Raw genomic sequence first — 25117 nt, 5'->3', positions numbered from 1 at the left:
ACCATCGGGGGCGGCGGTAACAGGCCCAGTCCCTGGTTCCGGACGCCTTTCCAGGGGGGAAATAGGACACGACGATTCGTGCATGCTGGCGTCGCCCAAAAACCCACCCACGCACGCTAGTGAAGACCTAGGACCCTCCCCCCAAAGGAGAAGACGAAGACGAAGAAAGAATAGACAGGTAGGAGAAGGTGGAGGTGAAGAAGAGGAAGAAGAGGAAGAAGAGGAGAAGAGGAAGAAGCAGACGGAGAATCAAGAAGAACGCTGAGAAAGACCTCGTCTCTATTATTCCTATCTCGCAGGATCCAGAGACGCGGAGAGAAGAGAAAAGGGAGAAGAAGAGAGAAGGAGAAAAGAAAGAGAGGAGAGACTGGCAGGCTGGATCTTCGTCACCCTCACTCCTATCCGCTTTCTTCATTTCCTTCTTTCCTTCAATCACTTCTCATTCCCTCCCTCCCTCCCTCCCTGGCGCCATTCCATCGGCCTTCTTTCAATTTCCACCCACCCCCCTCCTCCCTTCCACTCTCGCCTTTCTCTCTCGCCTTTCTCTCGCCTTCTTCCTTCCAATTCCCCAGTCGCCGGCCCTTCTTAGTGCTGCCTCCTCGCGGATCTGCTTCTAGAAGCTAGCCGCCCTGTTACCCACCAGCCCTCCCCGGTAAAACTTCCACTGCCTTTGCAATCTTTCCGGTCCTCGGTCCCATCTACCATCTACCCGCAGTACTCAGGTCCGACGTTGACTTCCTCCTTTGCCCCCCTCCCATGGTCTTTTCCATAAGAAAGAACAATCGAAGTCGATCGAGTTCGCTTGCCCTCAGTCCCTACGCATCCTGTCCGGATTTCCATCATGTCGAACACGTGAGTATTTCCCTCTCGTTTTGGGACACGGACACGTCTCCGGATTCAACTCAGCCGCCGACTCTTTCTGACTATCCACAGCATCGGCTCAGCATGGCGGTCCTTCTGGCATACGATGACTTCTTATGATCGCCATGCATCCCATGACTCGCCATATCGGACGGGTAGGCATGTGCCTCTGAGCCAAAGTCGACACGAGCCTCTCACATCCATTGCAACAAGCGCTATCGAATCTCGACCGGATCTGACCTCTCCGTATGACGATGACCAGCTGAAAGGCGCAAACGGCTGGTCTGGCTCCCCTACAGGGGCTGGCTCACCCAGTCGCCCATACTCCCCTGGCATGCGATCCATGTCGTCTCAGAAGCGCCAATCCGCGGACCCCAATGCGGACGGGATCCCGGAGATTCAGATGCAGAGTTTCCACGATGGTGCTCCGCCCCCTCCACCAATCGCTCATTCGTGGAGGAAAATTGAAAAATGGTTGGAGAATAATTACACAGAGCTTTGGGATAATCTATGCGAGGGTTGTACCCAAAATGACATCAACGAACTGGAGCATGAATTGGACTGCAGCCTGCCATTGGAACTGCGGGAGTCCCTGATGGTTCATGACGGTCAGGAGCGTGGGGGTCTTCCCACCGGTGTCATCTTTGGCTGTATGCTCTTGGACTGCGAGGAGATTGTTCAAGAATGGAAGAACTGGAGGACAGTCAATGAGGAATTCTTGAGCTCAGCTATGATGAACCCTCCCCCCCCGAAAACCACTCCCAGTTCTTCGTCTGCCGCGCCGCCTGCCCAGAATTCCAACCCCATGTGGAGAAATGACTTGCTCGAGCGACAGGACTCGCAGCCCCCGGGTGCGGTCCAGAAGGCCTATGCCCACCCTGCTTGGATACCTTTGGCCCGCGACTGGGGCGGCAACCATGTCGCTATCGACTTGGCCCCAGGGCCTGCTGGAAAGTGGGGTCAGGTTATCATCTTCGGTCGGGACTACGATTGTAAATACGTTGTCGCTCGGTCCTGGGCTGCCTTCCTCGCTACGCTAGCGGATGACATCTGCAGTGGCAAGGTCTCTGTGGATGAGGAAACGAGTGAGATGAAGCTTTTGGAGTTCAAGTCGCAAAATGTGGAACCCCCTTACTTGGAAATCCTACGGTGGAGAACAGATCAAAAGTATGGCAGGAGACCACCTAGGCGCAAGGCTGCGAACGGTCTGGGCTTAAGTACGGGCGGCAAGATGGGTAAGGAATCGCCGTATGGCAGTCCGACGCCTAGTGAAGAGCGTGGAAGGTCGCCGCATCGGTTCCCAAATCGTGGGTCTACCCAGAGCCCTAAGACTCAGTTTGGCATCTCGAGTCCGCTGGCTCGTGTTACAGAGGAGGCAACAAGTCCTGTGCAAACCATTGAGGAAGCTGAGGCCCCAGAGCAGGCGGCCAATGAGAACGAAGAAGAGCCCTCGTCAGATGACTTGATGGAGGTAGCAACTCCTCGAATCACTGGAAAGGAGAATGACGGAGTTGCAAAGAACGAGGAAGGCCACCAGTCATTGGAATCAGACAAGGCGCAAAAGCGTGGATCGAATCAGCCGACCCCGGCCACTGGCTTGGACGCCGAGGCCTTGGGTGAAATGAAAAATGTGGTGATCTAGATCTCGTTTTGAGCGGTTGTCGCTTTACTCCTTTTCCCGGCTCGCCCATTTCATCTGTATCATGAGCACCTTGCTTTTGCGTTCTAATGAGGAGTTTTCTGACATTGTCTCCCAGTCAAAGTGTACCAGGCGCCCATATGAAGTTGATGGATTTGTGTGAACACTCTTCTGACCTACGTGTATAAATCTTAGCATTGCCATTCTCCATGACTCCTGTGGCCGTTTTTTCTTCTTCCTTCTCTTGTCCGTTGCACCTTCTAGCAGCCTTTATTTTTTCACTTGGGATGATCACCTGCGATCTGTTTTCTCCACATTGCTGTAACTTTACCTCACTGATGATGCTGTATTCGTTTATCCAACTTGTCTCCAAGTGTTGTAGCCTCTCGTTTTCGGCTTCAATAAGATTTCAATCATGGCTGGTTCCCAGAACATATCGCTCTGGGCTAGATTTACTGGTCTACGATGTGCCCAATTCCCAGTGCTTAACTTGATATATTCAGTACCGTGCTATATGGGCTTCTGTTGATTCTCACTCTGAGCCCGATACTACTGTCAATCCCCGTCAATCCCTTTCACTTGTCCGTTCCAAATCGAACTACCGGTGATGAAAAGGCATCGATTGGACACCATTGAGGCGATTCCACGACCTGAGAGGTCCGTTACCCGCATTTACAGCACTTCACGATCTGTCGCCAGAACTGCTGCGGACGGTGACGCGCCGACGTAGGTGATTGCGGCCAAGTGTTGAATATTCAATCCATAAGCCTGTTTCTATTCCTGCCTGGATTTGTCGAGGTAACAGTGTCTCTCGCCACCAAAGCCAGGCTGCCCTTTGCAACAGGGCAGGTTCATGAAGGCTATTGAGTTCAATCCCAGTCGTCGTCATCATCGTCATCATCGTCATCATTCCTGTAGCTTCTCGCGTTCCCGCTACGAATAGCCCGCTTCCCCCGGTCTTTGCCATCCCCATCGTCGCTCTCTTCTTCCGACTGACCAGAGCCGTCATCCCCAGCTCGGAATTTCTCCCGAGCAATGATTCCTTTCCAGATGAGTCTCTTCTCAAGAGTTGCGGTACTGAACCCGTCGGTGCCGTCTCGACCACCGGATGCAAGGCCCTCAAACCCGACCACCCGCTCAACTCCCACCCCATCCTTAAATCCAATCACGCATGGCAGAACGCGGATCTTCAACCGTTCCACCACGAATGGAGTACTCCGCACATCCACGCGAGCAAAGCGCACCTCATGGTGTCGTGCCGCTAGCGCTCGAATATGCTCGTCCATGGTGCTGCAGCGAGCAAAGTCTGGATGCGCAAAGTGAATCACGCACCGATGGGTTTGGGTTGTGAAATCTAGCAGGGCTTGATCACTCGCGATAGTGGGATAAAGGCTGTCTCCGACAATTGTAGGTGCGGATGCATCGCGGGATTGGTTGTTATTTTGGGCCGACGAAAATTCGGCATTTAGCTGCTCAATCCGGTGCGCTCGATAAGCTGAATCATCTTCGTTTGCTAAGGCGTCGAATAAGGCGTCGTCGTCGTTGATATCATCCTGGTCCCTTGCCTGGGGCTTGTCTTCGACAGCGCCGCTCATGGTTGATTATTAGAAGTGACGTTTGCGGAGAGGGTTGAAGATAGAATGCGATTCCCGTCACACGGGGTTGGAGGTGCCGGCTGGAGAAGAGCGATTTTCCAAATGACAAGGAGGGACGATAGATGTTACTCTGGTGGAAACAGAAGAGGGGAAGCACACTGTGGGCCGGAGGGGTGTTTGGATATTTGGATACTCCGCGTGAGGGCTTCGAGAATAGGAGAAGATAGATGTATTTAGCTATGATAGAAATCCTCGTTAACGCAAAGCGTCAGCCTCCTGGTGAGTAAATATTGATGAGCGGGGGGACACGCGAAGTAATCTACAAGGAGGCAGAATCTACGTACCTACGGAGGTATCGATCGCTGGTACGGTACGGAGTACCGCCGGGTTCGGTTCCTGACAAGGTACGGTCAGATACCAAGTGTGATCCCACTGAATTTCGACCTCCAGCGGTAGGAAGTTAGGTCCAGAGAGTGGGCATTGCTATATCCATGCTATGACTCTTCATGATCGTATTAGGCCAAAGAATTAAGCATGCAAGGCCAGCACCGGGGACGACGCATGCTCGTCTGTATGAAAATCCCGGCCAGGTTTTAAAAATAACCGATTGGCTTCCTTGCCGCTTCCGGAAGAGGCGGTTGTCCAGCCCAAGATGGCAATTTCATTTCATTTCCTTTCCCCCCCCTTCGTCCTCGGTCACGATACCCTCTTCTTCTTCTTATTCCCCCGGCTCACTCTCATCACCTCCCCCCCCTTCTTTTCTGTCGACGCCTGCCTGACTGTCTGAACATATTCCGGGCCAGTGTTCTTTCTTGTCATTTCTCCGTGCGGGTTTTTATTTCCTTTTTGACCTTCGCTCCGGCGCCGCCACTAAGTATCACTTCGTTCCCGTTTCGTCTCTCGCCTCTGCCACGACTCGTCCCTTTCCCGCAGACGATATCGTTCTTCCTGCTCCCACCGCACAGACATTCGTTGAGTCAATCACCATGGCGGAAGGCAAGAAGACGGACGACTACACGATCCAGATGGATTCGATAGACCAGGGCAAGAGTTTCGAGGCACCGCCGCCACCGCCTCAGCCTCGGAGTCCGCCATCAGGCTCGCTTTCCAACAACCCCATCTTGCCAGTCCTGGCCTATTGTGGATCGTCGATTTTGATGACTGTCATGAACAAATATGTCTTGTCAGGCACCGATTTTAACCTCAACTTTTTCCTCCTCTGCATTCAGGTATGTTGGCGGATATCGGAGCACATGACCTCGGGAATGGAGGCGTATCATGTGAACAACACAGGCTGACCGCTATTCGATTTATTTCGCAGTCTCTCGTTTGTATCATCGCGATTCAGACCTGTAAATCATGTGGCCTAATCACTTATCGCGACTTCAGTGCGGACGAGGCCAGAAAGTGTAGGTGTCCACAGCAAGCCCTTCTAACCTTCGCGCCCTTCATTGACATGCCTTCGATCACGACTAGGGTTTCCGATCACTCTGCTCCTGATTGGCATGATTTACACCGGCTCTAAGGCCCTTCAATTCCTCTCGATTCCCGTATACACTATTTTCAAGAACCTGACAATCATTCTCATTGCTTACGGAGAGGTGCTGTGGTTCGGTGGTTCGGTCAGCGGTCTTACCCTGTTCTCCTTCGGTCTGATGGTCATGAGCTCTATCATTGCCGCCTGGGCCGATATCAAGCACGCTGTTGAAAGCACTGGCGATGCGACCGCCAAGGTCTCAACTTTGAATGCTGGCTATATCTGGATGTTGATCAACTGCATCTGTACATCATCCTATGTGTTGGGCATGCGCAAGCGGATCAAGCTCACCAACTTCAAGGACTTTGACAGTATGTTGCTCACATCGAAGGTGTCCCGGATCGAGAGACATGTCCTTTACTAACTTGCTGCCCCTCTAGCGATGTTCTACAACAACCTTCTATCGATACCCGTTCTGATCGTTCTGTCCGGCGTTCTGGAGGACTGGTCGTCCACCAATGTCAACCGCAACTTTCCCCCGATGGATCGCAACAGTATCATGTTTGCCATGATTCTTTCCGGTTTGTCGTCCGTGTTTATCTCATACACCTCCGCCTGGTGTGTTCGCGTCACCTCATCGACTACTTACTCCATGGTTGGAGCTCTGAACAAGCTGCCAATTGCTATTTCAGGACTCATCTTCTTCGATGCTCCTGTCACCTTCCCCAGCGTTTCGGCTATAGTTGTCGGCTTTGTTAGCGGTATCGTTTATGCTGTGGCCAAGATCAAACAAAATGCTAAGCCAAGAACTGGTGTTTTGCCGACCGCCAATCCCCCAGTCAGCGCCAGCAGCCAGAGTATGAGAGACTCGCTGCGATCTTGAAAGGAGCGCCTAGAGAATAATGGTGCAGCCGGTCGTCACGGCCGACTTCGCCCTCGTTAAAGTTTCTATATCGAGAGCGAGACTGCTCGTTGCTCGCATGTGATATGTGATTCTTGTTTCCTTGTAATTGGCTGGGCTGTTTTTCTAGCCCTGAATCACAGCCATCAGTCCTGCCTTGGCAGGTGCTGGTGGTTCTGTACTTTATCTTCACATGTCGAGCTACATGGGAGGTTTTCTCTTACTACCCTCGGCCATTTAAGTCTTTTCAAGTATCTGCCCCGATCATGACCCTTTTCACATATTCATTTTTTTGTTTCGGGCTGGCAGATGGCTTTGTTTGAGTATCATCTAGTAATGTTGTGGATTCACATGATATGCGTTTATTTCTGATCATGGCATGATCTGTGTTCTCATCTGTGACAAGCCTGTATATAAAAAGGTTTCTTATGTCTTTTTAATAAGCTTATAGAAAGCGTGTTTTGGATGACATGGCAATGAGAATTCCACCGCAAAAGTGCGTAGTGTACTCCGTACTTGGTAATAGTAAGCCGCCCCGGTCTGCGTTCAGAGAGCTTGCGATGATAATCCCGCCAAGCGCCTCCCTAGATATATGGTGAAATAGAGCACAAAACGTATGCCCATGAAAGTCCTAACCACATTGTCCATCTATTTATCCATCGACCCCATCATCCCGACCCTCTCACTGGTCCAAGCCCAGCAAGAATAAGATTCTGAACACCAACCAGTGGGCGCTGTGGTAACAAGGCACATTATACTCCGTACATGAATTATTATACCTCGGAATTTGAACGCCCCCCCCCCCCCCAAAAACTCGACAACCTCTATCATCCACAATCTACCCAATCAACCAAACACTCACCTAAAACCCTACAAAAACCCCACCCACTTTTCTTTTCCCCAGGAAAACAAACCGAGAAAGGCAAATAAAAAAATAGTGCCATGCCCAAATCCAAAAAGGGAGGAGGTCCGGCCGCGGCTGCAGCCGCATCCGCTGGTCAACATCCAAAGAAACACCGGAAGATGCACACGTTTTCTAAACTTTCGACGACGAGTTCTGCTGCTAAAGCCTCTCAAGGACAGGGGGTGGATAAGGTGAATGAGAATGCCAATGCGAAGAAGAATGGCAGTGATCCGAAGAAGTCTTCCCAGAAGCAGCAGAAAAACCAGCGCCCGGTGGTGCCGTTTGGAAGAAAAGATCGTATTTTGTTGGTTGGAGAAGGTGAGTTGAAACTTTTTTTGCCTTTCTTGTTCGGTTTGATCTGCTACGTTGTTTTTGTTAGTGGTTATGCCATGGCTGGCTGGCACACTTTTTTATGCTACTGTAGAATTTCCCCTAATGTATGGTGCGTTGGCCGAAGGAACTCCGAAGTTTTCGCAGACTGTCTACCTTCTACTCAAAGAGCACAGAGCAGAGGTTTACAGTCTACTGGTCCAGATTCGCATTTGTCCTCGTCTGCATCCCGCCATCTTGATCTAGAAGGCGCCGGAGAATTATGTCGAATTTCTGCCGCATTAGATACATTCCTAACTAGTTTGGTGTAGGCGATTTCTCCTTTGCTCGCTCATTAGTCCTTCAACACCGCTGCAAGAATGTCTTGGCTACATGTTACGATTCCAAAGAATCGCTCTACGGCAAATACCCTAAAGCGGAGCACAATATCCACGATATCTTGGATGCCTCTTTAAAAAGGACAACATATGCGGATGTTCTGGGCAGTAAGGATAATTCAACCAAGGGCAGTGACGAAGGATTGAACAGCGAAGATGACATTGAAAAGCATGACGCACAAGACTCCATTGAAAACCAAACTCAAAGTCGTGGCCCGAAAGTCCTTTATGCTGTTGACGCTCGAAAACTCGGTCTTCCTGCGGGAGGTGGGAAAGAAATCCGTACTGGCTTTTCACGGCGGGAGCGTAAACGCCCGGCATGGAAGGAGGCAAAGAACGGTGTATCGTCTTCTGCATCACAGGGCGGGTCCTGGGATGTGATCTGCTTCAACTTTCCTCACGTCGGCGGTCTCTCCACCGATGTCAACCGGCAGGTGCGCGCCAACCAAGAACTTTTGGTGGCGTTCTTCAAAGCGTGTGTGCCCTTGCTGTCGCATCGTCCTGAAATTGCGGGCAGTGACGATGAGGAGGATTGGGACAACTGGGAGAATCCCGACATTGAGACAAGCCAAGACGAAGGCGACGGCGATGGGGAGAGCAACCAACTGCGGTCGGCAAATACCACTGGTCAGGCGACATGCTGTACCAGAATCGAACCCGGCCAGATCCTAGTTTCAATGTTCGAGGGGGAGCCTTATACCCTCTGGAATATCAAAGATCTTGCAAGGCACGCTGGCCTGCGGGTGATCACCAGTTTCCGATTTCCGTGGGCTTGCTATAAGGAGTACTCACATGCGCGGACCCTGGGCGACATTGAGGGAAAGCACGGGGGAAGAGGTGGCTGGCGAGGTGAAGACAGGGACGCAAGAATGTATGTATTCGAGGTCAAACAGGAAGACCATCCAGTAGGGAGGAGGAACGTCCCGTCCTCCAAACTCGAGACTAGTGCGAGAAAGAAGAGGTCAAGGGACGCGTCCGACAGTGACGACAGTGAATAGAAAGCGCCAAATAAAGTCATTCACTGCAGACAAAGTTCCACGGTGCGCCTCAACTGAAAGGGATAAAGTCAAAATAGGACCGACATCAACTGTTCACACAGCCTTGGGACTCGCCGACTGCTACATGATATAAACCTTCTTCATATCGCTCTCGTTGAAGACCTCGCCGGTTGTAGGGTCCTTAACTTTGCCTGCTTCAACACACCCGACCTTCTTACTCATCTCTAACAGCCGCTGTTGACCGTAGATCCTGCCATTGGGCAAAACTATCGGATCACTTTCGACGTAGCTCTTCGTGTGGTGAGCGTATGGCATGTTGCGAGCAAGTTCATTCAGCTCGGTTGAGCAGATCGGGCAAACAGATGTCGTTGTGGACAGTGAGTTTGAACTGGAGGAGGTGTAAGCTGAATGGCACGAAGGCGTCTTGAGAGCCGACAATCCCGCAGATAGAGCGATATGTAACAGAGGACGAGACGACAGGGATAATAGCTCATGGTGGGTGCGAACAAAAAGGTCTGCCAGATATGTCCATCTCTCTAGCGCGTATATCGACTAGGGCTGGATTAGCTTGAGTACAATGCATTGGATCTGTCCGTGCTACCTTGTAAGGTTCAGCTTTGGTGTCGGGAGGGAAAGCGAGGAGTCCTGCAGCTCGATGAATTTCCATTGACTGTGTCTCGATGTATGGAGCCAAGTATTTTTTGGCGTGGACCATTGCATCAACAAGTTTCTCCTTATGCTCTGTTCTGACCATTTCAATATATTGCTGCAACCGCAGCTCGAACTCTAAGTTATACTGTTTCCAACAATCAGGTTTGAAGTGAAAAGTTTTACTTAGACTGTAACAGTTGGCAGATATTGTACGAACCTGGCTCTTCTTCAATGCCGCCTTATTTTCGCCGCACCATTGTAGGGCATCCTTCGTCTCCCCATAACGGAGGCTCTCGGCAATTCGTTGACATTGTACAAAGACGTTGAGGTCTACAAGATCCTCAATATCTTTCTCATGGGCTAACTGCTGGGCACTCTCTGTATATCCGGAACGTAGCATATGATCTACTATGAGCCTGTCTAGGCGAACTCTCGCCCAATGATCGTACTTGACATCCGCCAAGCTAGGAATCTGATGAAGTCTTTCCAAGTGGTGGATACGCTTCCGGGATTGCTCTTGAATCTTCTTCTCCTCTTGATGCAGTATCTCCATTTTCCGCTTTAGGCCCTGCATGCGAGAGACCATAGCGTCAAGCGCAGCAAGAGCTCGCTCAGGTGTTTGATTGTTTGACATGGAGGCATTGGCGGTCTCTTTGAGTACGGGGATGACATATTCCCTCTCCCGCTCCACGAGGCGCTGCACAGATTTGAAGTTTCGTCGAGCAAGCTCGTGTGGTAACCGTAATAGAGGCTGGTCCTGAAATAATCCGGCGATGTTAGTATCGAGACTGCGGGGACAAGCCAACGAGAGAGTGAGGGGACGATTAGTGGGTTACCAAGAGCAGATGGTTCTCCGCATTCAGCCGGGTGGATGTCAATTCCGCGGCCATGGCGATCAGAGGTATGGCTAGTGGCCAGGCCGTCTTACGAGGTGATTGCAAGGCTCACCAGCAATAGAGCCGGATGTTACAGACAGAAAATGGGGGTTGGTAGGGAAGAGAGGGAGGAGAGGGGGAGGGGGAGCCGCAGATGGAAGTGGCCCAACGTCGTGACCGAGTGATGCGGAGACACCGCCCAGGTCACGGGCCCTCGGTACGGGGGCCAACTACGAAGATACTCTCATATTTGAGGATCAAACAGGGGAAAGATAATTGAAACGACTAAAGTCCGACGTACAGAAACGCGATAAACATTTATTTAGTAAATAGATTCCCTTTTCAAACCCAAGACTCCGACAAAAAGAAACAAGTATGTTACAGGAATCATAACCAGGCGACGCTTTGACAAGCGAAGACAGATGGAATGGCGGCAGCTTTCCAATCCGAGGCAGGTTAAGGTGCTTCCCGAAAGTGCTTAATCACTGTCATCACTCTCTTCCTTATCCTGCTTAGACTTCCTGCGCTCCTTCTTCTCCTTCTTCTCCTTCTTCTTGCGTTTGCGCTCAGCGCGCTCCTCGGGCGTCTCTCCCTCGTGGCGCTTACGCTTTTTCTTCTCATCGTCGTCCTTTTCATCATCGAGATCCATCTTGTTATCGGGGGATGATGGTACTTCGGTCGGCTCGGCGGGAGTAGAGGCTTCTTCATGAGCAACGGGTTCGGCCACGGCCTGTGCACCTTCTTCGGGGGCGCTGTAATCCTTGTAGTCATTCTTCCATTTGGCGGGCGTGGCCTCGTTAGTACGGCCATACTTCTGCAATGGTTGTCAGCAAAGCCAGCACATACGCAAGTTATTGCTTGTTAAACCCAGGGAACTTACGTCCAGCTTTCCCGCGGACTTGAGCTTCTTCTTCTCCAGAGCGACAGGTCCCAAGCCCCAGCGGCGAGGGTACAGGTCGCGCTCCATGATACAACGCTTGACCTTGGCCACAACGCCATGGTCGCAGGTGGACAGCTCGACTGTTGACATCTGAGCAATACCAATGGCAATAGCCTCACCCTTAGTGGTCATGAGGACGACCTCCTCGTTGACCTCAATCCCAGCCTCTTCATAAGGGTCAGCAACCGTAAACTTGCATGATACGCGGGTATGAAATCCTACCAAAGCGGAGAAGACCAGGGACCATGAGCTTAGCACCGTAGCACACGGCATTAACGGCACTGTCCTTGACAACAATACGTTTGTACGTCGTGAGGAGGGTTTCCAGAGGCTTGATGACTCTCCTCAAGTAAGACTCGTCCCGTTGGTTGTCATACATCCACTGGGCATCCAACACGTCGTGCAAGGTGACCATTCCACTGTTCTCATCCATGGCACCACTGCGTACACGGCGGAGTTCCTGCATGTGCGCACCAACGCCGAGCAGGAGACCCAGGTGAACACAGAGCGTTCTGATATAGGTTCCGGCTTCGCAGCTAACCCAGAAGACACCAAGGTGTCTCTCATTGTCGAACTCGTAAAGCTTACTCTCGTGGATTGTCCGGATACGAAGCTGGCGCTTGACGGCAGAGATCAATGGCGGCCGCTGGAAAAGGGCTCCAGTCAATGTCTCGAGAGCCCGCTTGAATTGTGCCTCCCCGCCGGGAATCTTGTCATGAAGGCGAATCACGCAAACGTACTCCTTTCCGGCACCTTGTTGGGACTTCACCAGGCGAGTAGCACGGTCAATGCAGACAATCAAGCAACCAGTGACCTTGGGATCAAGAGTTCCACTGTGACCGGTCTTTTCCGCCCTTGATTGAACGAGTCTCAGTATCCTATACATGATAAGAACGCGATAGGAAGATTACCTCAAGATTCTCTTCATCCAGGCAACAACCTCGTGACTGGAAGGATTGGAAGGCTTGTCCAGGTTGATGACACCGGAGTTGATGTACGACTTCAGGTCACGCTTCAAAGGAGTGCTACCGGCGGGAATGGGCGTGAAGTGACCGGTCCTGACAAGCACTGATATAAAGAATCAGCACCAGCTACATAAATATGAGATGTGGCCTCGAAGTGAACGTACGCTTGTCATAATTCTTCAGAAGAAGCGGCCATTCCGACGTATCGATTTTAGAAGCACCTGCCTCCGGTTTGATCATGTAGTCCATCTCCTCCTTAGCCACTGCGACCGCCATTTTAAACAGGCTGGCTTGAAGGGTGTAGGAATAGCCGGGTAAGTGCGCGCGTTGAGAGAAGGCGCAGGAAAAATTGCACTTTCTGAACTAAAGTTTTGTTCTCGCGCTAGCGAGAAAGAAAGTCTGGGAAATTTCGAAGTGCGGCGAAAGCTCCTGCGACTAATCAGGTTAGAGCAGAGATTTTACCCCGTCGGTCCAGCATCCCGTGACTTATTCTTGCACATTGCAAAAATGTTGATCTCGTAACATCCATACGAGAAAGTTTCGGGCTTGTAATAATCAATACAATTGATACGATACCGGATACTGGGCGTATCATACCATTCCGCTCGCATCGGCAACCGCTACACGACTTCTCGCATTTTACGTTTCTACTATTCACTCGGGTATCTCCAAAAGCATCTTCCCCAAAAAGTTGACGATCGTACTTCTCTGGTCATTCATTGCTCTCAATGTGATTATGGCAAGTATGACTTGCCTACCCAGTCCTCGCCCAGGAGTCAGTCAAGTGGCCAATCCTCTGGTATCGACGCCCCCATGGTTATCCACCGCCAAGTCTGCGCCCTGGGCCTCTCCGGTTCCATGAGCTCTGGAAAGACGAAGTCCAACCTATGGAGGAGTTCCGGGCTTGATCGTTCGCATGGTGGTAAGCAGTTCCAAAGGCACGCGCTTCACGACGCGGTGTGTGGGCAGCAAAGAATCGCCTCACAAATGCCGGGGTGGCAAGGCAATTCTTACCACCTCCGAATGTCGGATAGATACGGGTAAGGAAATCGTACAAGTGAGCGGCAATTATGCCCATGCCGTCGCTCAACGCTGAAGGCCATCCGGAGATGACCAGAGTCAAAGTGAGCATCGCCCACGGTAAGAACTCGACGGGTATTTGGACAATAAAGAAGCTCGCCTTTTTACCTCGGTTGTCTTGCGAATATGTGTAAACAAATGCCAGGATCAATGCTGAGATATATCAGTATGAGCAAGCACGAAGATAGTACCACAAGAAGCTCACCGGAGGTAAAGATTACATTATTCAGAAGACAACCTGCGGTGACCTTCGGGTTGTCAGTACCAGCAATTCAATGAGACTACATGGACAAGTGTAGTTGGAAGATGTGAAGGTCTATGAAATATTGACAAAGTAGAGATAATTAGATGTAGGGCACCATAACCACCAGTGTGAACTGAAATCATCACACTAGCTATCTCACTGGTCGTCCCACCATACCTGCAACGCACATAACTCCGGTAAATCAGTTGTAGAGCCATGCGGGATGCAAGGGTGATCTTCCTCGTTTCCAGGAACCGCTTCAGCTGAGTATGCGCTGGGCGGGCAGATATTCGAGGTGAATTGAGAAAAAGATAGAAAATGACATTGAAGGAGATGTGAGGAGCAACAAGGGAGAGGCAAACGACAGTGTCCTGTAATGAGATGTTATAGGACAAGGATGTTCCCACAACTTACCGTGATGGTGAAAGCTACGAAAAAAACATAGGTGAAAAATTCACCCGGTGCACTGAACCGAGGAGATCCAGTCTCCAGGCGGCTGCCATAGGTGAACACTACCGGCAGTTAGCATGGCTACCCACTAGACCAGCGCAGTACCATACTGAAATAGAGATCAAAAATCAAGGAAAGGCCTGGCCCGGTGATCATGAAAGGCGAAAACAGCCTCCATATTTCAGGAATAGTCTTGAAGACAAGGTGTGGTAAAAATAACACATAATAGCCACTGAGAAGCCCACCATGGACCAATACAGACTGTAAAAATGTAAGTGCAGTAAGAGTTCTGGGGAAACGATCAGTCAATGAGCCTTGAGGCTGAAGACAAGCAAAAGGCCACGTACCTAGTAACAGGGGGAGCAGCCAAAAACTGATCCATTGTACTTCACAAGGAATTGCTGTACTGAGCAGTCACGGATACGTTCCTTTGTTAAGGGATGTAGTAGCTATTCAAAACACATCATTAAGTGTCATGATAGAGCGTTATGGTGCAGGGGTGGTTAGATAACAAGAGCTGGACGGAAAGAAAAAGAACAGAAAATAAGTTCTTATATGGTGTGTGGAAATACTAGCCGACAGTTATTTCTCCGTTCCGACATGTGCGACCCACAGGGTTAGATTCTCCGATTGCTCCGGCCTCCAAGTCTTACTCCGTACGGTTTGCAATGACATATTCAAGATAAAGCCGACAACGAGTAATAGAGAGCATTATTTAGTATAAGACAGATATTTTGTTTACTCACTCTACCAAAAGAGAGTAAGAAAAAAAAAAAAAAAAAGAAAAGAAAAGAAAAAAGAAAAAAGAAAAAAAGAGGGGGGAATTGAAGGAGTTATATCGTGATGTCTGACTGAAGACGGGTAGTTACATACTATGCATTAATTTGCTTTCTCAAATGCTAAATCTAGATGCAGTTTGTACGTGGCATATGAATACGCCCGAAGTCTATGTCTACAATAAGGCATGGTCATTGATACTTTCAAAGAGTGTGGTAGAATGTCCTCACATGTGTGAAGTTATCTCAAATCATATGAGTAACGTTAAATAGCTAGTTGCACGGGCCTAAGAGGCAACAGAAACTAGATATAGTCAAAGTAGCGATTTCAGTCAGAGTATCGCCTTAACATGATCATTCGCGCTCATTTCCATGGGTCCGAGCAACATCGCGGCGGACTAATTGTACCACATGAGCCCGCGAAGGCCACACACCAAAGTGCTGGGCTCTATAGTCTCCACTACCACAATTTCATCAGCTTTACGCAGGGCTAGTTTTGGCAGTACCTCGAACGGCAAGTCGTCCGTCCTTGCCCTCAATCCATACATCCCACGCTGCGTGGCCTCTGCCGGGTTTGGGCTTGCCACAAACTGTCAGCTCCTCTTCAACATAGAGAGGAGCTATGTTTCTATACTCGATTCCAGTGGCAGCCAACCCCAGCTTACCTAGATGATCCTCCAGGGCCGTGAGAAGCAACGTCAAAGTCAGCGGTCCATGTACGAGGAGGTTCCGATAGCCTTCAACATTTTGTGCGTACGTCTTGTCGATATGTATAGAATGGGCATTGAACGTAAGAGCGGAGAAACGGAATAGCAGAACCTTGTTAGGTATAAGTTGGTGGAGGAAGTGTGGATCTGAAGGCGCTGTGAGCCACCGGGGAATGTTAGCAAGGACATCGGGGTTGATAATGTTCATAGTCATCGCGCACATCTGATGGCCCTAGTCTCCATGTCAAAGCTAGCCTTGTCATGATTAAGTTGCTCTGGGGTTTTCTCGCGCATAAAGACCAGACTCCTGTTCTCGATGACGGAAGCTTGACCAGTTTCACCCTCGGTTTCCCTCCATATCCGCTCTCTGATACTGCGATTGTCTTCCCCCTCTGGGGCCGCGCCAATGCGTCTTTCAATTCTGACGAGTACCTTTTCCTCTCCTGGCCGGCCTTTTACTATCACGTCACGAATAGTTTCGATACAAACGGCTCGACTGCCATTGAGAGTTAGGGCGTTGGAAGTCGCAAATCTGACACTGCCCCCAGCCCACAACCGCCTATTGAAGGGACTTCCTGGGGCGTGTAAGGTATCTGTACCGTCCGGCAGTAACTGCGACAGTGTGACTTGGGGAGGAAAGTAGACCAAATGGTGGCCTGCCGGCATGCGAGATGTGCTGCGGGCGGAAGGAAGCTCATTTGGCGCTGGGGTTAGCGTGGGAAGGAGATCGGCCAATGTTAAGCTCAGGAGATAAGACGACTGGGGATGTATATAATCAAAAGTCAAGGGGAGCTGTCGTGAGGTCAAGTCTCGATATAGTCGATCGGAAAGAGATGAGCATGCACGCCGTGTAGCCGGTAGCATCCTTTGTTGTTGCTGTTGCCATGAAGCCAGAGGTCGCCCCATTCGCCTGGAATCCAGTGCGAACACACGCATAGGCTTCATTTGGTATGAGAACCAGGTCCTGGCGGACAGGTGAAATCATCCGAAAGAAAGACAATTTCCCCGCGAACGGGTTCAAATTTTGACTAGTTATGTCAGCCGTCATGATTGTCGCAGTAACGACTCACAAGCTCTTGGCAGGAGTTCGGGATTGTGACAGAAGCAACCCAAACCCAGTGGAACTGCTCACAGCGCCATCATGGAACCTCTCAAGGTCGCATTCCTCGGCCCTGCCGCATCATTTTCCCACCAGGTCAGCAAACTGTCAGGCCGGCCTTCATCTTATAGTGTCATTGACTCCGATTCTTCTAGGCAGCGGTTGAGAGCTTTGGGTCTTCGGCCAAATTAGTGCCCCATGTGTCGTTCCCGGATGCTTTCGCGGCAGTGCAGGCAGACAAAGTCGACTACGCTATCATTCCTTGCGAGAATTCAACCAACGGCTCTGTTGTCCAGACCCTGGACCTCTTGGCGGACCCAAGCGGCCTTTACAGCGATGTGAAAGTGTGCGGGGAGCATTATCTGACAGTCCACCACTGTCTCCTGACTCGGAAGGGTCTGTTATCACTAGGTCCGCAAAACTACGGCTCCATAACCAAGCTGTATACGCACCCACAGGCATGGGGCCAGTGTGAGGATTTTCTTGAAAGAACCTTCAAAGGCATTGAAAGACAGGATGTCTCGTCAACCTCCAAGGGCGCTGAAATTGTGTCAAAGGGAACCACGGAGCGGAGTGGAGCTATCGCCAGTCGCTTTGCCGCAGAGTATCATGGCCTGGATGTATCAGAGGAAAACATCGAGGATAAGGCCAACAACACCACGCGTTTCCTTGTGCTCAGGAATGTGAACTCGGGGCGTACAAGTCGGCTGTCCTTTGAGGATGTCAAAGTCTCCTCCCCTGCACAAGGCCAGGCTTCAGTTACACCAACGGCGCAGAAGACACTAATTTCATTCATGATTCGCCAGGATTGTCCGGGTGTCTTGGCAGACGCCCTTTTGATCTTCAAAAATCAAGGCATGAACCTGACGAGCATTAACTCACGACCGAGCCAGATAAGGGCTTGGAAGTACGTATTCCTAGTCGAAGGCCAATATGTTCCGACGAATGAAAGCCAGGGTGCGGTATCTGGGATAATCGACGCATTACAAGAGGTCACGGAGGGTTGCAGACACCTGGGAACATGGGCAGACCAATTCGTATCCGTCTAACCATCGGCATAAGTGACAGGGTGGCGCGTGTCTGCGTTGCTTGTATCGGCCACACTTCGTATAGGCGCATCCTATCGATACACTGAACGGGAGCATGAGTTCTATAAAGCAGTTCGATTGCCATGCAGGCCTCTTAAGTAATGCGCTGCCAGGGTTACAGACATCTACAGGACCTGTAGTGACACGGGAAAGGAAAGCAGTGCTGGGTTCCCTTGGTTACAATAGGAAGCGCATGCAGAAGCAAAAATCACGAAGAAGATCCAGTACTCGGAAGTATTGGACCAAACAGTCTAAACGCACTACCCCAAGTGTTATACGCTCGACAATCATCGGTGAACAGCTGTAGGTTCCACATAACAGATCTATCATCCTTTCGAAATGGAATATAAAACCTAGTGTCAACCTAGACTGCCTAAGTAACCTGAGTGAACATGTTACGGAGCTTGGATGGCCCTGCTGGCATAGCGTCAGAACACAATAACCAATTTCATGGGTTGACAGGAATACCTCTAGGCAGCTTCACCGAATCTTGACCAGGCAACGTCATGGTGTGTACCACTACAGCCATGTTGACGGGAGAGCCGCCTTCACGAATCACGGGGCGAGCCGTCAGAAGATCCACCCTGGGAACTTCTGGCCGTTCATCCTCGCTCTCTGCGAGGTCGCTGAACCGTCAATCTGTGATGTGGAAAGTCAGCACATGAACAGACTAATGATTTGGGAAGACATACCGTCATAGAATTCATCCTCGTCATCATAGTCGGCAAGTTGTTCAAAGTTGACCTTGTACCGGAGGAGGGCTCCAATACCACCGAAGCCTTTGACAAACTGGTTTCCTTCGCTGGACTTATCGGAGACGAACTCCAGGTTTGCTCCGAAGTCCTTATAGTTTTCGGCAAGCCACTCAAGGAACGACATCTGCTCGTTGACTTCCATCTCGGTGCCGGTTTCCTTGTCCATGAACAACTCACGGTTCTCTTCCTGAGACTTTGTGACGTGGATTACAACGTCCGAGCCGCTGGAGCTCTTAAGAACATACCGAGTGACATCAAGGTTCTCGTACACAATCAGAGTCTCCGCTGCGCCAAGTTCCAGTGCCTTCAGGGTATCGTCAATACCATAGCAGACCTTTCCAGTATCCTGACTGATTTCTTCGAAGTATTTCCCGATGAGTTTCTTCTCCTGAACGAACTTGACATTGCTCAAGGTCTCCGAGGCCAATTCGATGGCCTGGTTAAAACCGTTCTCACCGCCATAAGACACATCGACAACCTTGATGACCTTAGCCTGCAGCCTCTGATCGAACATATCGGACTGGTTCAGGTCATTTTTGAAATCAGCAGAACCGGCCAAGATCAGTCCTGCAACATTGACTTTGTCATTGGTGATATAGTTTTGAACGGCTAGCTCGGCAATCTTGCGCACATAGTTATGACGTTTTTCCTCACGGAGACGAGCGAAACGTAATGCTGACTGACCACCACGGCCGTGTTTCTTGGGAAGGTCCACGCTCAACTTTTGAAGAATTTCTCTGGTATTCCCGCTCAAAGTACCGAACAGTGCACCGTTTCCATCCATGACGATAAAACCGAACTTTTGGTCCGATTCGAGAAGCTCACTGAGCGCCTCAGTATGGAACTTGTTATCACAGAGGTATAGAGACGTGTTTATTGGCTTGAAGGGCTCAAAGTCGATGTTGATCTTACGCTCCTTTCCTTCGGACGTGATAATCTCACCGCAATAGACCACCAGGCCATTTGGTGGAACCTTGTTGTAAAGCTTGAGACGCTGCTGGGTCGAAGTAATGGCGGACAGGACGGAAAGCCGGTTGACGCGAGATTTAATATTAGACGCAGTGCCCTGCAGTTTGATTAGCGGGGTCTAACAAGGACTGGACTCGCCTCTTCCTCAGTTTGGTAACTTACGAACTCTTCGGCCAACATCTTTGCCGCTCTGGACACCTGATCCTTGGGGGCTGAAAAGGTTCATAGTTAGCGGCCTTCTAGTAACGAGTTGACTGGGAGACGCACGAATGATAAGGGAGATCATAGATGTTCCATTTCCTCTGGCGGCCTCAAGCCGCTTTATAAGCTTCTTCACCTTCCATATCTCGATGTTCTTCTCCGCTTCGTTCGCCTGAGCCGCGCTCATGTTGGGCGAGGCAATAATATGATACGACCAGAGGAGGGTAAAGGCGTGACTTGCTGGTGCTAGAATACTGTCAGCGGCAAGACTGTCGGCGGTAGTAGAAGAAAGCGAGTATTTCTCGGTGTCTATGAAGATAGACGACCAAAGGAAGATTCAAAGAGAAGTGGGAAAGCAGTTAAGTCACATACCTCGGGGCTGGTCGATTTGCCGTCCAAGTCCAGCGGGGTGTTAAGCAATTTTCATCAGGCACCGTGGGGGGGACGGCCGGCGACAAGAACGACGAATGGGTCGGCAGTCGCCTGTTTAGGATGACATAAGCTGCGCCTCGCACAAGGGGATGCTTGCTGCAGGCACCGCAACTCGTTAATGAAAATGATGTCTATATCCCCACGAGAAGAGATCAGAATTAAAGCGGCATGGTCGCAGTATGAAGTCTTCGACTTTCATGGCAATTATTCGACGATGATATTCTTCTTGTGACTATAAGGCTTCAGCTAGTACGAGTACTATCTTCCACCAGTCCGAAGTATGGTTCCTGGAAATACCATACTACATACTCCGTATGCTCCGTATTCCAGGTTACAATACTTTCTTGCCTTGGAACTGGGGGAATCGCCGTCACCCCGTGCGCGGATTCTGCGAGGAGCTTTGTTGATCGCATGGCAGCTCTCAAGGCGCCCTCAGGGTACCATATGCATCGCATAGCATGGCAAGGTAGGTAACTAGGGTGTAAATTACCCGGTGGCGTGGCTCATTGATACTACGTAAGTTCATCATGATGTTCTTGAAGTTGACCGGGAACGGAATCTTTCGGCCTACCATGCACTTATCTAACGACCGACCTGGATACTTACTTGCCTCCATCTGCCACATCTGGCATGAATCTATGGGCCTTTACAAGTCGATAGTTGCTTGAACATCGGAAATCGTTCAGTATCCGAGAACCCGCCCTCGTGTGAAGATTTATAGCAAGTGTCGGCTTGACCGTTGAGTGGATATCATGTAGTCCCCGTGTACATGCGGCAGATGTCTTTGTTATCACGGATCTTAGTCCCCTGTAAAGAGTACATAAATTGATGTGGTGAACCAAATTCCATGAATTGCTTATCAACAACCGGTAGGGCTAACTAAGGTGGTTAGAACTCTCTACCTGCAGTAGTACTGTTCCAAACTTCAACACCACCCCACATCTCGTTCCCGAAAATCGCAGGGGATCCCGAGGCCTCTTCTATCTTGGAATTATTTCTCATTGGACTTACCAATCAAGTTTCCCACCCTTTCCTTTCTCGGAGATAACCTGTTTATACCTGGTAGGTCCGGAGTACGAAGTCCTGTGCTATGCTTATCTATGTCCTGGCCATGGTGTGGTCTAGTCCACTGGCTGTTCCTATAAGATATCACTGATAGCGACGGCCACTGAACTCACATTCGCCAGGCTGACAATACCGGCCATCACAGTGACGTCCAGTTTCCTTTCCGTTCATGATTGATTGGTTTTTTTTCCCTAGGTAGTCGATGGGTACCGCATTCGACATAATAGACCGGGCCTTTTCAACAATTCCTCCATCTCGTTCCTTCCCTATCCTTTCTTCCGAAGGTCGACCAAGCAACAACGTAGCTTGGATCACAGTCAGACACAATTGTTCTCTGGCAAGGGACTCGAGAACGAAAGAAAAGGATACACAATGCCAGATTTCTCAACGCTGTCTGATGCGGATGTTCAGGCCTCTGGCCCCAATAGGCCTATAACACATGACAGGTCGAATGCTGATTCGCCATTTGAATATGAGGTATACCCTCATGCGCTTGCAATCAACAGTGATTCAAGAGAAGGCCATGGGTTTTCAAGGACCAGGCAAGTCACACCCCCTGCGCAATGCGGACATTACTAGCCCCGTAATAACGATATCCTGCATTATACAGATCGGCTTCCTTTTCTGCGCGGTTTAGGCAGGTAGGTGGAGTCAATAGTATTGATAACTTTGCTCGGTCGTGGCAACGAGCTGCATGCTTTCCAGAAGTTTTACCTCGGCGATCCTCATTCGTCGCAGACTCCGACGAAGAATGGGGTGCTTCAAGAAGCGATATTCTCAGATCTCAAGAATATCTTGACCATGATGCCGATATAACACGACCATTGTTGGGTATCGATGGAGAAGCAGAAGATAATGTCTTGGCTCCCCAATTGGATTTGAGAAAGAGGGCCTCACATGCAGACATCCTAGAACCACCACTTGGGGGTTCGTACGGCACGATTTCTTCCCGCGTTAGCGAAGTTACACGAAAGCATGCGATACAGCTGCACAGAGAGCAACAGGCTCGTGGCGATGCAGTTGTGGATCACGATAGGCAGCCCATTCTTGTAAAACAAGTACAGCATGGTGATGGGACACGGGAATGTGTTGTTGTTGGTCAATCTACTGTTCCTCAGACGATCTTCAATTCCGTTAATGTCTTGATTGGGGTTGGCTTGTTAAGCCTACCGCTGGCTTTGAAGCATGCCGGCTGGCTTCTTGGCCTGCTATTCCTCCTCTTTGCTGCTGTGACGACGTCTTACACTGCTAAAATCCTTGCGAAATGCCTTGACGTTGATCGGAGCATTGTCACCTATGCTGATCTAGCATATATCAGTTTCGGTCACCACGCACGCTTAGTGACAAGCCTCCTATTCTGCTTAGAACTTATCGGGGCCTGTGTTGCTCTCGTTGTGCTTTTCGCAGACAGTCTACGGGCTCTCATACCGGGTTTGAGCCTTCTCCAATGGAAAATAATATGCGGGCTCATGCTTGTTCCCCTCAATTTCCTACCATTGCGACTTCTTAGTGTGACAAGTATCCTCGGTATACTGTCTTGTACTTCTAGTAACTGCTCTCCCTTTTCCAACCCGATATCATTCCCGAGAGGCTAACGTTATAATAGTTGTTATTATCACTTGTATTGATGGACTCATGAAACCGACTGCGCCAGGGTCACTCCGTGAGCCAGCCAGAACATATTTATTGCCTGATAACTGGGCCACTCTTCCCCTGAGTTTTGGGCTTATTATGTGTGAGTCGAGTTCTGTCTACTGACCAATTTGGAACGGTAACTAATTTCCAAGTAGCACCATGGGGTGGTCACGGCGTATTTCCTAATATATACCGGGACATGCGACATCCACATAAGTATGGAAAGAGTCTCTGGGTGACATATCTATTTACGGTAAGGGATTGAACCGAACCCTAGATATGAGAATCCGTGGGCGGTGATGTGGAAAAATGAAATATGAAACAATGAAAGAAAGGGGGGAAAGATGGTATCATTCAGTTCTAACCCGAGTCTCCGCACTAGTATTCCCTCGATTGTATGATGGCTATTGTGGGCTGGATGATGTTTGGGGATGGAGTTCGGGATGAAGTCACTGCGAACGTCCTACGCACAGAAGAATACTCGCAGGTTTTATCCATTTGCATGATCGTATTCATCGCCATCATTCCGATCACTAAGGTGCCGTTGAAGTAAGTCCTGTTCTAGATTGTGCCCTTTTTATATGTTCCAAAAAAAGCTTGGACAATTAATTGACGGGTGAAGCTGCCGGCCGCTTGTGGCCACAGTCGAAGTTCTCTGCGGCCTTGGGTCGCACCCAGAGCTTCAAACAAATCCCCAGAGCACGAAAGCCATGCTTCAGACGTTGTTGAAAGCCGTAATACGCATCCTTGTCGTGGTCATCATTGTTTTCATGGCAGTGCTATTCCCCTCCTTTGACAGAATCATGGCATTGATGGGGTCGGCTTTATGCTTCACTATCTGCATCATATTGCCGCTTGCCTTTTATCTGAAAATATTTGGCAATGAGATCAGTCCAAGGGAACGAGTACTGGACTGGTGCCTTCTGATAATATCCTCAGTATTGGCATTAATTGGGACTGCATGGTCATTCCTGCCGCAGGATGCCATCTCTGCACTATGAACCTCCGGGTAGAGGCTCTTTCTTGCCCTCGCATTCGACATCATTGTCACTTGACTATTATCGCGAAATTGTTCCTTATCTTGCCAGGGTTCAAAGTCTCTTTTTTGAAGGAGTTGGGCATGTATTCGCCAACATGATCCCAAAGTTGGAATATTAGCTTAGAGCTTTGCTTGCTCTTTGCCAACACAAAGCCCATACTAAACATAATGTCTTGCAACCGGCTTTCTGTGAGGTAGCGCGAATTGGTGACGCAAGCGACCGGCAAAACGAAAAACAGGCTGGGTGTGATAGCAAGAGAAGAGCCAGAGGGAGGCGACTTTGTCATAAAGGATATGCAGCGTTTCAACATTTCACCTCGACCAGCGGCATCTGGAACATAGTTGAGTACCAGGGAAAGGCTGATAATATGAAATTTATCGCTCGCATCGGTGGGGAGCGGCCTTTCCATAAAGTCCTGCTTTAGAATTCCCGGTTCTTGGGAATTCAAATCTATTCTAGTGACATCAAGACACTTGTTCGTAGAACAAGCGTTTTTCGTACTTAGAGCTCCGATCTCGAGTACTCGGAGCTTGCAAGGCGTGTTTTCCAGCGGCAGTAATCGAGAAGCTATCCAATCGACCAAGACCTTACTAGAGTCACCTCCACGGTCTAAAGACTGTCCAAGTTTGCTCGCGAGCTGATAGCTTTTCAAGCCTCCGTTTTCCCGGATCTGTGCATCGATCATGCCAGCTAAAGTTTCATCACCAGCCTGTACAGCCTGGGCTCGCGCTTTGAGTAGTCGGTGGTGTGATCGGATGAGATTCCGAGTCGCTTTTGATGACAAGGCTGCATGTTTTGCCTTAACAGTCGGTGGGCGGGTGCCGGACAGAAGAGCTGGTCTTTTGTTCCGCAGTCTATTGGAAGAACCCATATTCCGAGCTGGGGTTCTCTGAATCTAGCAAATTCCCCGCGTGTCGTGGTGTATGCGCGAGCGACAAACTACCGACCAATTTGTCTCTTGTAGAATTTATTCGGCTGCATTACGTGAGAAACTGAGCACCCACGCGATGGCAAGTAAGAGGGTACATGTACTATACCCAATGAAGAGAAGCTCGACAGACTA

General features: G+C 49.9%; 11 protein-coding genes across 11 annotated transcripts; 5 read left to right on the top strand and 6 right to left on the bottom strand.

Annotated features, from left to right (window-relative positions):
- Positions 1-553: 553 nt before the first annotated feature.
- Positions 554-2606, top strand: BO94DRAFT_90295 (SMI1/KNR4 family protein). Its single transcript, XM_025617735.1, has 2 exons — positions 554-852; positions 934-2606. Exons 1-2 carry the CDS (start codon positions 842-844, stop codon positions 2501-2503), a joined length of 1581 nt encoding a protein of 526 aa, XP_025466694.1. The 5' UTR covers positions 554-841; the 3' UTR covers positions 2504-2606.
- Positions 2607-2970: 364 nt separating this feature from the next.
- Positions 2971-4400, bottom strand: BO94DRAFT_535805 (thioredoxin domain-containing protein). Its single transcript, XM_025611867.1, has one exon. The coding sequence runs from the start codon at positions 4093-4095 to the stop codon at positions 3370-3372; it is 726 nt and encodes a 241-aa protein (XP_025466693.1). The 5' UTR covers positions 4096-4400; the 3' UTR covers positions 2971-3369.
- Positions 4401-4927: 527 nt separating this feature from the next.
- gmtA (GDP-mannose transporter) lies at positions 4928-6948 on the top strand. Its single transcript, XM_025611866.1, has 4 exons — positions 4928-5324; positions 5417-5504; positions 5572-5943; positions 6013-6948. The coding sequence occupies exons 1-4, from the start codon at positions 5082-5084 to the stop codon at positions 6453-6455; spliced, it is 1146 nt and encodes a 381-aa protein (XP_025466692.1). The 5' UTR covers positions 4928-5081; the 3' UTR covers positions 6456-6948.
- A 548-nt stretch (positions 6949-7496) lies between these two features.
- BO94DRAFT_467759 (25S rRNA (uracil2634-N3)-methyltransferase) lies at positions 7497-9082 on the top strand (the record flags this gene model as incomplete). Its single annotated transcript, XM_025608221.1, has 2 exons — positions 7497-7695; positions 8019-9082. The coding sequence occupies 2 exons, from the start codon at positions 7497-7499 to the stop codon at positions 9080-9082; spliced, it is 1263 nt and encodes a 420-aa protein (XP_025466691.1).
- A 120-nt stretch (positions 9083-9202) lies between these two features.
- On the bottom strand, positions 9203-10623 carry BO94DRAFT_557097 (FYV10 family protein; the record flags this gene model as incomplete). The annotated part of the gene is made up of 4 exons (XM_025613915.1): positions 9203-9634; positions 9684-9878; positions 9951-10490; positions 10570-10623. 4 exons carry the CDS (start codon positions 10621-10623, stop codon positions 9203-9205), a joined length of 1221 nt encoding a protein of 406 aa, XP_025466690.1.
- Positions 10624-11086: 463 nt separating this feature from the next.
- cbf5 (pseudouridine synthase CBF5) lies at positions 11087-12789 on the bottom strand (the record flags this gene model as incomplete). The annotated part of the gene is given in 5 exon segments (XM_025608207.1): positions 11087-11422; positions 11489-11715; positions 11735-12402; positions 12460-12616; positions 12678-12789. 5 exon segments carry the CDS (start codon positions 12787-12789, stop codon positions 11087-11089), a joined length of 1500 nt encoding a protein of 499 aa, XP_025466689.1.
- Positions 12790-13128: 339 nt separating this feature from the next.
- Positions 13129-17082, bottom strand: BO94DRAFT_566416 (uncharacterized protein). Its single transcript, XM_025614552.1, has 5 exons — positions 15992-17082; positions 15548-15728; positions 14382-14576; positions 14245-14333; positions 13129-13746 (listed from the first exon to the last, which is right to left on the bottom strand). The coding sequence occupies exons 1-5, from the start codon at positions 16713-16715 to the stop codon at positions 13331-13333; spliced, it is 1605 nt and encodes a 534-aa protein (XP_025466688.1). The 5' UTR covers positions 16716-17082; the 3' UTR covers positions 13129-13330.
- BO94DRAFT_535795 (prephenate dehydratase PHA2) lies at positions 16569-18287 on the top strand. The gene is made up of 2 exons (XM_025611865.1): positions 16569-16965; positions 17025-18287. Exons 1-2 carry the CDS (start codon positions 16912-16914, stop codon positions 17916-17918), a joined length of 948 nt encoding a protein of 315 aa, XP_025466687.1. The 5' UTR covers positions 16569-16911; the 3' UTR covers positions 17919-18287.
- BO94DRAFT_89840 (translation termination factor eRF1) lies at positions 18230-20375 on the bottom strand. Its single transcript, XM_025617731.1, has 6 exons — positions 20255-20375; positions 19949-20128; positions 19844-19893; positions 18650-19778; positions 18426-18596; positions 18230-18374 (listed from the first exon to the last, which is right to left on the bottom strand). Exons 2-5 carry the CDS (start codon positions 20067-20069, stop codon positions 18592-18594), a joined length of 1305 nt encoding a protein of 434 aa, XP_025466686.1. The 5' UTR covers positions 20070-20128; positions 20255-20375; the 3' UTR covers positions 18230-18374; positions 18426-18591.
- A 1376-nt stretch (positions 20376-21751) lies between these two features.
- BO94DRAFT_597536 (putative transporter) lies at positions 21752-24038 on the top strand (the record flags this gene model as incomplete). Its single annotated transcript, XM_025616275.1, has 6 exons — positions 21752-21906; positions 21990-22927; positions 22986-23114; positions 23170-23267; positions 23397-23563; positions 23637-24038. The coding sequence occupies 6 exons, from the start codon at positions 21752-21754 to the stop codon at positions 24013-24015; spliced, it is 1866 nt and encodes a 621-aa protein (XP_025466685.1). The 3' UTR covers positions 24016-24038.
- Positions 23815-25048, bottom strand: BO94DRAFT_90026 (25S rRNA (adenine2142-N1)-methyltransferase). The gene has a single exon (XM_025617734.1). The coding sequence runs from the start codon at positions 24923-24925 to the stop codon at positions 24062-24064; it is 864 nt and encodes a 287-aa protein (XP_025466684.1). The 5' UTR covers positions 24926-25048; the 3' UTR covers positions 23815-24061.
- Positions 25049-25117: the final 69 nt, after the last annotated feature.

The sequence above is a fragment of the Aspergillus sclerotioniger genome (genome assembly GCF_003184525.1).
Source record: "Aspergillus sclerotioniger CBS 115572 chromosome Unknown BO94scaffold_16, whole genome shotgun sequence".
NCBI lineage: Eukaryota > Fungi > Ascomycota > Eurotiomycetes > Eurotiales > Aspergillaceae > Aspergillus > Aspergillus sclerotioniger.
This window is presented reverse-complemented; position numbering and strand designations above follow the sequence as displayed.